The sequence below is a fragment of the Chinchilla lanigera genome, unplaced genomic scaffold (assembly GCF_000276665.1).
Source record: "Chinchilla lanigera isolate Chin_1 unplaced genomic scaffold, ChiLan1.0 scaffold00132, whole genome shotgun sequence".
NCBI classification, from domain to species: Eukaryota; Metazoa; Chordata; class Mammalia; order Rodentia; family Chinchillidae; genus Chinchilla; species Chinchilla lanigera.
Genome location: NW_004955533.1, coordinates 134,561 through 146,564, shown reverse-complemented (window position 1 = coordinate 146,564; position 12,004 = coordinate 134,561). Strand labels below are relative to the sequence as shown.

General features: G+C 55.5%; 1 protein-coding gene across 4 annotated transcripts in view; it reads left to right on the top strand.

The window, feature by feature from the left end:
• Rasgrf1 (Ras protein-specific guanine nucleotide-releasing factor 1) overlaps window positions 1–12,004 on the top strand; it is a 97,891-nt gene that overhangs the window by 21,062 nt on the left and 64,825 nt on the right. For all 4 annotated transcript variants that reach the window (XM_013507689.1, XM_005410378.2, XM_013507688.1 and 1 more), the window contains exons 3-5: window positions 610–757; window positions 6,841–6,933; window positions 9,224–9,477. In XM_013507689.1, coding sequence (XP_013363143.1) covers window positions 610–757; window positions 6,841–6,933; window positions 9,224–9,477 — 495 coding nt within the window. The remainder of the gene's footprint in view (window positions 1–609; window positions 758–6,840; window positions 6,934–9,223; window positions 9,478–12,004) is intronic.

Here is a 12,004-nt window from a genome sequence, read left to right as displayed (position 1 = left end):
TGGGTGAGGAAAACCTGGCTCCTTCTTCCTCTCAGGCAAATTTCATCTGATACTCATTTTCATAAGAGAAGTTCAAATGTCCCATGGTAATCCCATAGTGCTGCAGTCCAAAGACGCTCTCTCACAGCCTAGTACTTGCTTTTGGAGGTAGATGGCAAGCAAGATGGAAGATTTGCACTCTTGACAGTTCCCCCCAGGTCCCTGCTGGGCCCCTGCTGGGCCCTAGCTCCAGCTGGCCTGCACCAGCACCATCCTGGCTCCCCATCCCCCAGGTGCAGCCTCCTGCCCTGGCCACAGACCCTTCCACCACAGCCTGCTGGGTTCTTGGCTCCAACCTGGGGCTGCGGAAAAGCTGCCCTTGCTTCATCTTGCTGAAGTGTCACAGAGAAGGAGGGAGGAGGCAAGTTGCAGGCAGAAGGTCTAGCCGGGCAAAACCCCAGAGCCAAGGGCGCATGCGTGTGTGCATATGCAAGAAAGAAAAAGAGACAGAAGTGTGCGCCAGACCAGTGGAGGGGAGAAGGCCAGTGTGAACTGTGGGCTTGGGAGGGCTGGAGTGATCTGGGGCTGGGACGCAACGTCTGAGCCACATGTCCCCCTGCCTTCCCGCAGCTACCGCACCCTGGCCACCGAGCACGAGGCGCTGATGCAGAAGTACTTGCACCTCCTGCAGATCGTGGAGACTGAAAAGACGGTGGCCAAGCAGCTGCGCCAGCAGATCGAGGATGGGGAGATCGAGATCGAGCGGCTGAAGGCAGAGGTGACTGGGGCAGGGGACTCTGAGCAGGGGATGAGGCCTGCGTTTAGGTGAGTTCAGGTCCACCTCACTGTCGGGGCCAGGTACATCACCAGTGTGGTCCCTTTCCTGTGCCACCCTGATGGCAGCTCCTGCAGAGGTTGGCAGGCAGCGGCATCCCTCCCAGGGCACACCCAGGCCTCCTGGGTCAGGATCTGCACATCCGCAGCTCCCCAGGTGGGAAGCACTGGTTATCTGTCTGTCTGTCTATGTCTTTCTGATCTCCACCCACCAGAGCTCACTGTAGAAGGGTCTGATGGCCTTTCCCTCTGCTCCACACAAGCTCAGAATAGGCTGGACACATCACACAAGGACACCAGCTGAACCAAGGAGGGGAAAGTGGAAATACAGACTTCGGAATCCATCCGCTGTAGGATTTGCAGGGTCCTGGGCACAGGGACAATGCAAGGCCACTCAGGGTTGAGGACATCTGCTTCCCTTTTCCTGGCCACTGTCCCCACCCATGGAGCAGAGGCCACACCCAGCTGAAGCCTCTGGCCTTCTCTGATGGCCCCACAGGACCCCTCAGTCCTAGATCGAGCACAGCCGCAGCGGGGACAGCAACACCATCACCTTGTTCTGTGCTGCACACCCCCTGGGAGGGCACCCGCTGTGCCTGTACCAAGGTTCCACAGAGGGTGGGATGTGCAGCTTCCCAGCTGCCTGGGCAGAGGGAGTCCAAGGGCTCCAGGAGCAGGTCATTAGCAGGGTGGTGTAGGGGTCCCTGGGGGAACCGCACAGCCTTTCGGGCCCCACTTGAAACAGCTCAGAGGATTAATGAGGAGCTCAAACACCAGGCACAGAGCTTTCTCTGCAGGGGACCTCACACCAATGAGCCTGTGCTGCCTGAGTGCCTGGCAGCCAGAGCCACCCCTCCCCCTCGGCCTGCAGCAAAGCTCTGCACTCAGGGTAACGTCCGCCTGGGACGTCCGCCTGAGCGTCCTGTTTAACAGTTGCAGGTTCAGCCCCGCTCTCCATAGGTGTCTGACAGCCTCCCTCAAGGCCCCAAACTGCTCTGACAGCACTGGTCACCACATCTTACAGGGGAGGAGAGAGTCCAGGTCTCCTGCCCACTCAGCCGTCTTCCCTCCTGGCTGCAGGCCACCTTTGGGCCAGTGCCCACATTGCTCTGGAGGAGTCCTGCCAGGTGCAAACACCAGCGTGTGCTGCTGCCAGCTGCCCCCAGACTCAGTGAGCAGAGCTGTGCTACAGCCAGCTTCGCACCCTATGCCCGTCCACTGGTCAGGTGGGAAGTTCTCGATGGCCGGGTAATGTCCTTTGTCACTCTTTCCCTCTCCCTAGGAAGAGCAGGTGCTCCCAAGAGCACCTGTTCTCCAGGGAAGTAGGACAAGCAGATCTCACCTAGAGGAGAAACCGTCAGGGCTACAGGGAGCACAAGAAGCAGGCAGGTGAGCAGTGACTCTGGCGACACAGCCTGAGGTCTTGGTGTCAGAGCTGGAGGGACTTGGGGACACTGAGGCCATAGAAAGGAAGGGCCTCACCTCAGTGCTGGGTCTGCTGCTCAGTCCCAGCAGCATCAGACTCACCCCATGGCCCGTAGGCGACACCCCAGCATGTTAGGAGGGACAGCATCACCTGAACGGCCCCAGACTCTCAGGTCCACTCTCTAGTGCCACATACAAGCCTCCATCCCCATCCATAGTCCTGAGGGCTTCTGGGGGCTTCGGCTTCCTTGACCAACGCTCCCTTCCCAGCTCTGCTCCCCTGGGTTCTTGGGTTGCTTCCCTCAGCAGCTGTGTCTTCTCAGTCTTTGCACTCCTGACCCTTCAGGTGGTCATGCCAGGACCTGTCAGGATACATGAGGTCATTATGCAGCAATAAACAGCCCCAAATCCTAGCAGCTTAAAATGCAAAGGCAGGTTCCTCATGACCTATGCTTCTGCTGTGGCTCTGCTGCACCACTGGAGCCTCACTCAGAGCCAGGAACGCAGGTAGACAGGGCTTCCCCCATCAAAATTCTCAGCAGCACACAGCAGGGACAGGAAACTGGCTTAGCACAGTGGACCTGTTCACACTTCAAGGGACAAAGCAGGTCATGTGAGCATGCCCCATCTCGGGCCTCTGGGAAATAACTGCACCCTGAATATGCAAGAAGGAAGGGGGCCAGAATGTCCACAGCAGCTCTCATGCCCACTCAGTGGTGGCTCCTCCTCTGTCTCCAAGCCCTGGGAACCAGGCTGTCACATGAAACAGACTTTCTCAACCTTGGATATAGTAGAGGGCATACTCATGAACACAGCTTTAAAACATTTCTTCACGATGAGCCAGGGTGCCTTGATCTTCACACCTCCATGTACGCGTCTCAATCTTTGCTCACAGGACCTTCATACACACCAGCTCGCAAGAGCCAGTTGTTAAATCTACAAGAATTTTGCCAGCTGCTGATTTGATCTTTGATAGTTTGAAGGGGGCCAGGTCCACAGCATTTACACCACAGGAATTGGGAGAGGCTCCAAGCCTGAATTTCTTTCTAGGGAGCTGGTCATAGCATTCACATCTCACTCTTATCTGCATCTTTTTCATGACCGGATATAATTTGCAGGGCCAGGTGCAAAATAAAATGGGACAGGATGGGTTTCAGAGTTTAGACAGCAGCAGTAGCACAGGTTTAAAGCAGGTGCTGGCCCTTCTGAACCCAGGACTCTGCAGCTGTTCAGGGCCCCCTGCAGCCTCGTCCTGCTGCTCTAGCTACTCTGTGCTTGCAGGAGCTCAGCACCTCAGCTGCCTGTATCTCCTCCTAGACAGGCCTCATCTTTCACAGCCCAACAGCTCTTTGAGGAAGCCTCATGCAAAGGGCGTACCTGGAGAGCCCGGCGTGGCATGGTTTCCCTTCTTTGTGGCACTTGTACCAAGGCACCCTGGGAACAGCTGGGAGCTTACCAATAGCAGAACATCTCACTGGCACACAGGCGTCCAAAGCTCAAGAGGTTGATTCTGGAGGAAACTTCAGGCATCTCTTCTTTAAGATTTAAAATAAAAACCACCTTGGAATCCATTCTGCAGATAAACATCATAGAAAACCCCAACATGTGAAATACGTAAAGGAGAAGACTGCTCCAGGAAGTAGGGAGCGCTGGCCCCACCTTGCCAGCTCTGGCTTCAGCAGGGCTGCCCTCCAAGGACAGCCCTGACCACCTGCTCCCCACCAGCCTTGCACCCCCAAGCACATGTCACAACCTGAGCCTTTGGGCACTCAAACTCGCTCCCGTTTAGACTACCTTTTGGACTCTTACATGTCCTTCAAAATTTCTGGAAAGCCCTTGCCATTCCAGTGGGTGCACGTCTCTGCTCTGGCCCTGTCTGGTGGGATTGTACGTTACTTCTGTGGCTGGCTGGCCCCCTTCTCAGAGGGACTCCAGGGAACTCCTCCAGAGAAGGGTCTGACTTCCGCAGCCCCAGCTGGTCACTAGGGCCCACTCGGGGCTCAACAGAGACACCATCGGGACGGGCAGGTGGGTTGGCATGAAGGAGACTGGGGGGAGGGAGCTGCTGGGCTTGGAGGGAACAAGAGGGAAGCACAAGGAAGGAAGAAGAGCAGAGCTAGGCCACAACACTTTGAAAAGCAAGAACCATGTGGGTCTTCAGTAAAAGCTGGGTTTCTAACAAAAAGAAACAAGTCTGGATTAATTCCTCTGTGATGCCCTGACTAAACTCACCTGGCTTAAAGTATGTGGGGGCAAAGAGCAGCCATTGCAAAGTGCCCAGAGGAGGTGAGTGAGGTTTTCTCAGTGAGCAAGGAGACCAGGGCCCAGGCACCGAGCTCAGTGAGGAGTCGGGCAGCCACATTCAGTGACTGACAAGGTCCCGTGCCCAGGGTGGCACTGGTGGATGTAGGTGCCAGCCAAACATACCAGGGATCTGGGAAAGCCCCTTTCCAGAAGGGACCTGCTGGGTGAGAGAAGACTGCCACCCCGAGCCCTGGCCAGCTCCCAACACTGTCCCCATCCTGCTCCAAGCAGGAGTGGGTGGCAACCCTAGACATTTGCAGTTCCCAGGGCTCTCAGGCTCCTGACTCTGGAGCTCACCCAATCCAATCCTTAAATAAAGACCTCAAGGCCAGGAGTGGTGCCTGAGCATGGAGCAGCATAGCTGACCTAATTGCATCTATTTTTTGCCCTGGCCCCCATGGAGTCAACGTCCTGGAATGCCCGTCTCTGAGGAGACACCATCAGTTTTAAGTACAGCTCCCCCAACACACACTGGCACGTACACACCTGTCATCACCCTAAGGAGAAAGGGAGTGCCGTGTGCAAAGCCCAGAGCTGCAGAGAAAACAGACTGGCGCGGAGGTGGTAACATCAGGCTGTGCGGGTGTGGATGGGTGTGCATGTCTCCAAGCTGTCTGGAGCTCCGTGTGTGTATGTGTGTGCGTCTGTGTGTGCATGTGTGTCTTTAGACCACAGAATCAGTCTTTATTTCAATGTGCAGATATTCTCAAGGGATCACAAAAGGGGCAGTGTGGAGAGGTGAGAAGAGGAAGACAACAGAAAAGCCATTTCCGCACTGAACGTTTCTGTTAGGCATTTTCAGCCGCTCTCCTGTAAAAGCCAGGGTAACTTTAGCAACCAGGGAGCAGAGCGGGCAGCTGCTCCATTTTGCTCTCCTGGCGCTCGGTGCGCCCCATTGTGAGTGCCCATTCACACTGTGGTTCAGCAAGTGGCCTTCCAGGGACACGGCCACGTGCTCTATGTGGCTCTGTGGCTGTGTTTGTAGAATCCCGAGCTGCTATCTTTAGACGTGTGGAGCTTAGTGACGGCTGTGTTTTCTTCTGGTTTTGTGGCTGCTGTTGCTGATCTTTTTAGAATTATTTATGTGGCTGATGAGCACATTTGGAATCCTGGTGCCAGGCTCTGCGAATGGGGAGCACATTAATGAATGGATCAGTGCGGCCCCTCCTCCGGAGCCCACTGCAAAAAGGAGAGGGGACTGGCAATTCCAGCATTCTTCCAAGGAAACCCCCTGTGCTGCAACACCAGATGTGAGCCAGGGACTTGCAGAGTCCAGAGAGGCTGGACAGACCCCACCCCAGCAATGCTCTCTGGCCTGTCCCCCTCAGGGCCCCAGGTGCCCCAGCCGCAGTACAGCCTGTGCTGCTCCTTTCTTCTCCTGGGCCCTGGCCTTTGGTCTCATTCTAATAGCTGTACTGTGACTCCCAATGGACAGTGGAGATTTTTAGGACTGCTCAAATGTCATTCCAAAGTCTGCCTCATTTTCCAAGGCTGCAATGTCTGCAGTATGCTCCCAGGGGCTGTCACACCAAGAAGCGCTGTAGGGTGGCTGAGGCAGGGAAGAGCCACCTGCTCTGATCTGATTTATCCCCAAGTATGGCTCTGCTTGAAAAAATAGACTACTCAAATATCCATTAAGAGATGAGGGCTAAATAAAATATGGTGTATGCATATAGTAATGCGTACAATATGACTGTACTACTAATACTCCAGTGTTCTGCCTTAGAGAAGGTAATTCTGACACCAGCTACAGAATGGACAAACCTTGAGGACATGATGTGAAATAAGCCAGACACAGAAGGTCCTGTCTGACTGCATAGAGGGAAGGCCCTGGTATAATAGTCACAGACACAGGAAATAGAGCGACCTTGCCAGCAGCCGGGGTCAAGGAAGCACGGAATTATGGCTTTGTGGGCACAGTTAGGGTTTTGGTTGGGAAGGCATAGAAGTTCTGGAGCTATTTGGTGGTGCTGGTTGTACCCCATTCTACGCAGACTGGATACCACTAAACTGCTCATGTAAAATGATGAAAATGGTGTTAGGTTTCATGTATTTTACCATGACCAAAGTTTAAAATTAAAGGGACTGATGGTTTGGGGGACGGAGGAAGAGTCGCAGGCTGAGGCCACACCTGCAGCCCTGCTGCTCATGTGCTACAGTCTGGGATGCACCAGGCTCCACGCCCCAGACGAGCAACATGGGAGGTGTGTGCAGCACCACCAGCCCTCACAGTGCCTGTGCTGCCAGCCCCGGAGCGTGCCCTGCCCCACTAGCTGCTGACCTGCCTCTGCATTGCAGATCGCCTCCCTGCTGAAGGACAGTGAGCGCATCCAGTCCACCCAGACCGCCACCCCCAACGATGATGACAGTGACATCAAGAAGATTAAGAAGGTGGGTACCGCTGTCCAGCCAGCCCTCCTTAGAGCCAGGGCTGGGCAGTGTCCTTGGGGCAGGCCGTACTGAAATGCTTATGGCTCCAGGCAGACCCAACTAACCCCTGGGTGACAGTGACACCTGGACAGGCATTTCTTCTGGTTACCCTGTGAGCAAAGGTGGTGCAGTCCTCTTTTGCAGGTAAGAAAACTGAGGCTGCACCAGGGAGGAGTGGGTGGTGCTAGGACCAGACCTGGGCCTTGGAGTCTTAGTGAGCCTCTTCCACATGCCTCGAAGCCTTACCCAGACTCTCTGGCCACTGCCCATGTCCCCCTCACCTAGGCCACTGTCCTACACACACCACCTCTCACAGTGCCCCAAGCCCTAGCAGAACCCAGCAGCAGCCAGGCAGGAGGCAGTGTGTTTGCTCCACACCATTAGCGCTCCTAGGAGCAGACCACAGAGGAGGTGCCAGAAATCTGCCCAGGGCCACAGGGCAGAACCACACCAGGCAGACTGGCATGGGCAGGGAGCATGACCTGTGTTTGCAACTTGCCAACTTGACTGTCCCTCAGGAGAGCAGATGGACTGCTCCTGCTGGGTGAGGTGCCAGAGGCCAGATGCCACCCAGAGCAGAGACTGCCGTGGCTTGGTGTCCCCAAGGCCAAGCCTAACCTGCCAGTGAGGAGGCTTCCACCCACGCAGGGGGGTTTTTATTCTTTTCTTTATGTTTGTTTCTAGTGCTTTCAAAGGTTCAGCAAACATCTGGATTTCTGGTTTCTCAAAAACAGGAATAGCTGACCTTCATTAACCACTTCTCACGTGCCAGATACTGTTGTAGGAGTTGATGAAGATTATGTGGACCCACTGCGGGTTTATTATTATTGCCATCTCACGTTAGGAGAGGCCACGCTTCAGAGGCACATAACTCACCCAAGTGGGCACAGCAGAGTGTCTGCAGAGCAACTCTGAAGCTCGGGCTGCAGCTCCAGGTCCAAGTCCTCTGTCACTGGGGAACGCTGCACCCTGAGAAGCCAGAGCCCCCTCACCTTCTGCCAGCCAGCAGCGCAGGGGCTTCCACTCTGGTCTGGGCCACACCCACCATCTTCACTATAACCTGTGCCCCCAGCAGCCTTTCTGGTCAGGGCCAGCTAACACCAGCCCCCACCTCCCACAGCCCTGCTCTCCTAGCCCGGAGCCTCAGTGGCTCTGAGCCTCCCAGCTGCCAAGCCTCGGCCGCCAGGCACTAGGGCACCGTGAGCTTCTGTCCCTACCACATGAAATACCCCTTTGGGACAAGCTTCCCCGTGGTGTGCAAAGACAACCACACCCTGAACCAGGCCGCACACCAGGGGGAGAAGTCGCTCTTTCCATGCTGGGCAGGTGCAGTGATCTGCAGTCCAGGTCCAGCTTGGAGCCGCTGAGGCTCCAGGCTGGGAGAGCAGGGCTATGGGGGGCGGGGGCTGGTGTTAGCCAGCCACCCCTTCCAACAGACCCACCTCAGAGGTGCTGCTGGGTTGAGGCAGGCCCAACACTGCCACACACAGCCCACTTAGTAGCAAATGCCCAGGAGCCTGGCACAGGTACCCTATGTCCCTCCATGCCACCCACACACAGCCCAGCCAGGGCCAGCAGAGTGAGCCTAACACATGTGTGCATGTCTGAATGGGGGATCAAATCCCCCACCCAAGTTCCGGCCAACTCCAGCCGCTTCTCACAGCCCGACTCCAAGGATGGGTCAAGCACCTATGTTCTTCCCCAAAGTCAGGAGAGGCTGCCAGCAAACCCTGAGCTCAGAAGCTGAGGCCCACACGCGAGGTGAACCACTTCGCAGTGTGCTGTTCAGTTTGATCATTGCCTTTTCTCCAGGTGAGCATTAGTGGAACCCTCTGGGCATCCAGGCAAGGCACTGGACACGTGAGGGGCAGCCAAGCCTGGCACAGCCCGGGGACCCTCACTGCTGCATTACCTCCTGTGTGGGGACTTGGGGCCACAGTCTTCCTTCTTCAGGGAGTGCTTCTAGAGCAGCCTGGGGGTCCTTTTTAACTGCAGAGGGCTGAGAACCTGCATTTCTAACAAATTCTCCTGAGGTGCTGGCCCAGTCTGATCTGTAGCAAGTCCAGCCATCATCTCTTCAGACCCATCTCACACATGAGAAGTGGCTGAGAGACCTAAGCACGTGTTCAGCATCGGGCAGGACTCAGAGGCAGGCCTGAGCTCCTCTGGGCCTACAGGATGAGTGGGGGAGGGACAGAGCCATGGTCCATGCCGTCGGGCATGCAGCTGTCCAACTCAAGCCGCTCTGCAGGTGCAGAGCTTCCTGCGGGGCTGGCTGTGCCGGCGGAAGTGGAAGACCATCATCCAAGACTACATCCGCTCGCCCCACGCTGACAGCATGCGCAAGAGGAACCAGGTGGTCTTCAGCATGCTGGAGGCCGAGGCTGAGTACGTACAGCAGCTGCACATCCTCGTCAACAACTTCCTGCGCCCGCTGCGCATGGCAGCCAGTTCCAAAAAGCCGCCCATCACGCACGACGATGTCAGCAGCATCTTCCTGAATAGGTGAGCACCCAGGGCTGGCCAGGAGGCAGGGGGATTACTGCATGGTGACATGAGCCCAGCCCAGTCTCTACCATGGGCGGCTGAGGAAACCGAGGCCCAGAGAGGAAGGAAGTGGCCTGAGGTCACATGGACAGTTTGGAGGCCTGGGCAGAAGTGTAAAGAGAGGCCTCCACAGTGTCCCGTTTACACGAATGACTCTGCAGGGCACTTCATCCTCAGAAGACATTCAGCAAGGACAGTCTTGGCTGTTGTAACCTGGGGGAGGCTGAGGGCAGGAGTGCTGCGGAATGTCCTCTTGTACAGATGGGACCACAGACAGCTGCTTCCTCCTCGGAGTCCTGGTTTCAGTATTTAAATCACAATTTGTCTTCGTCCTTTTGTGTTGCTGAGGACTGAGGACTGTATTTTTCTAAACGTTGACTTTTCCCTCTGGTGTGGGAGGCCCAGGGCGCAGGGCAGTGCTGACTTCTGGTGAGGGTCTGAGGAGGTGGGTCCCCGGCGAGACCTGTGCATGCGAGAAAAGCAGTGAGACGGGGGTCTCTCCTGCACCAGCTCCCTCAGGGGACCAGCCCTCCCCTGTGAGACCCACTCCCTGCCAAGCCTCGGCCGCCAGGCACTAGGGCTTCGTGAGCTTCTGTCCCTACCACATGAAATACCCCGTTGGGACCGTGCCCAGGAGTGCTTCCCCGTGGTCTGCAAAGACAACCACAGCCTGAACCAGGCCGCACACCAGGGAGTGAAGTCGCAGGTGCAGTGATCTGCAGTCCAGGTCCGGCTCAGGGAGCGCAGCCCCTCTGGCTGTGCTCCATGTCACGCTCTGGCCCTCAGGGAAGCAGGTTTCCTGGGTGCTGGCTTTGGGTGCTTCAGCACCTGAGCCAGACCTCTGCTCTGGCACCCACCCTCTTTGTGAAGCATTTTCTTAGCAAATCGTTTAAAGGAACTTTTTTGTGGGTGATAAAATTGTGAATACTGGATAAAAGCAACAAAAATGAAGACATAAGCAATGTTACTTACGAATGATTCTTATCTAGGAGTAAATATGGTACCTCCTCAATGTTCATTCTACTGTGTTTTCTTAAAATAGTCCCCACTTAGTGACTTCCCGACCCTCGAGGACCCTCAGTCACCTTCCCCTTCCATCACCCTCCCTGGGCCCAACCAGGTTCGAGCACCTGGGGAGGTGGCAAGGCTGCACCTGGGGGGGCTGGTGCCCAGGCGTGAGTGGGCTGCCAAGGCCGGGAGTGAAGCAAGTAGAACGTGAGTGTGATGTCAGAGCGGGGGCAGAGGAGAGAAGGATGGGGAGTGAAGCAAGTAGAACGTGAGTGTGATGTCAGAGCGGGGGCAGAGGAGAGAAGGACGGGGACAGGCAGGAGGGCAGCTCTGGCCTCGGAGACCTGGACACTCACTCACTGGGCCGCATAGGCTGCTTGTTCACAACCTGTGAACTCAGTTCGCAAACGTGAAGTAAATGGGATTAGACAATCACTAAACAGATAGAATGGATATTTTCTTTTTGTGAGGTCTGGTAACTTATTTCCAAAAACTAGATAGGGCCTGTAGCTTTGGGGGCCTGGAATATGGCTGTGTTCCTTCCAGCTAAATCCTAGGAAACTGTTGGGCTCATGGGGCCTGGGGGCTAGGCGGAGCCCAGGGATCTGCGTTCCCACTGTGAGGCAGGTGCTGTGGTACTACCTGCTAGCTGCAAGGAGCCTGAAGCTGGAGACAGGCACCAGGTGTCCGTTGGTCACGGCCCCATGAGGAGAAGAGCTTACGAGAGTTGTGTAGTCTATGTGGTTGACTCTTCTGGCAGGTGAGGCTCAAACTGCAGAGAGCTCGATGTCTTTTTACATGTATTGATTTTTCCTTGATTTTGGTAGGCTGCATTGCTTGATCTTCAATAGAAGTCTTTTCACTGTAGATCTTTGGTTAAAAATGTTGGTGCAGCTCACAGAACCTGTTCAAAAGTTGTTCAAAAAAAGTCACAATAGAATTTTATATTTCATCTTTTAAGAACTGAATGGATCAGCTTGGATAATTTCAACTGAGAGCAGATGGGAAAGGGAAGGGAAGGGAGGTGAGGGGTGTTCATCTTCTAGTGAAGCTGGCTTGGTTTTTTTTTGAACCGAGAATTGAGCTCAGGACCTTCCGCTTGCTAGGCAGGCACCATGCTGCTGAGCTATTCCCCCCGGCCCAAAGCTGGCCTTTGCAACAGTGACCTCAAAAAAAAAGAGAAGCAGAGTTTGTGGACTATCCCCAGCAGCACCGGGGTCTCCATCCCCTCCCCTGTGGTAGGAAAGGGACCCAGCCCTGACTCAGGTGCAAGCAAGGGGCAGGGAGGAGCCCTCCTTCCAGTCCACTGACAACTAGTCCGCAGACAAGGACACAAGGTGAGCCTCTGGGTCCCCACCTTCAGTGCACCACTGAGCAGATGTTACCAGGAAACAGACACAAGCCCCACCTGTGGTGCGCAAGTGTGATTTGAAGGACATTTTTCCAGGCTGAGAAAACAGCGTACAAAGGTCCAGGG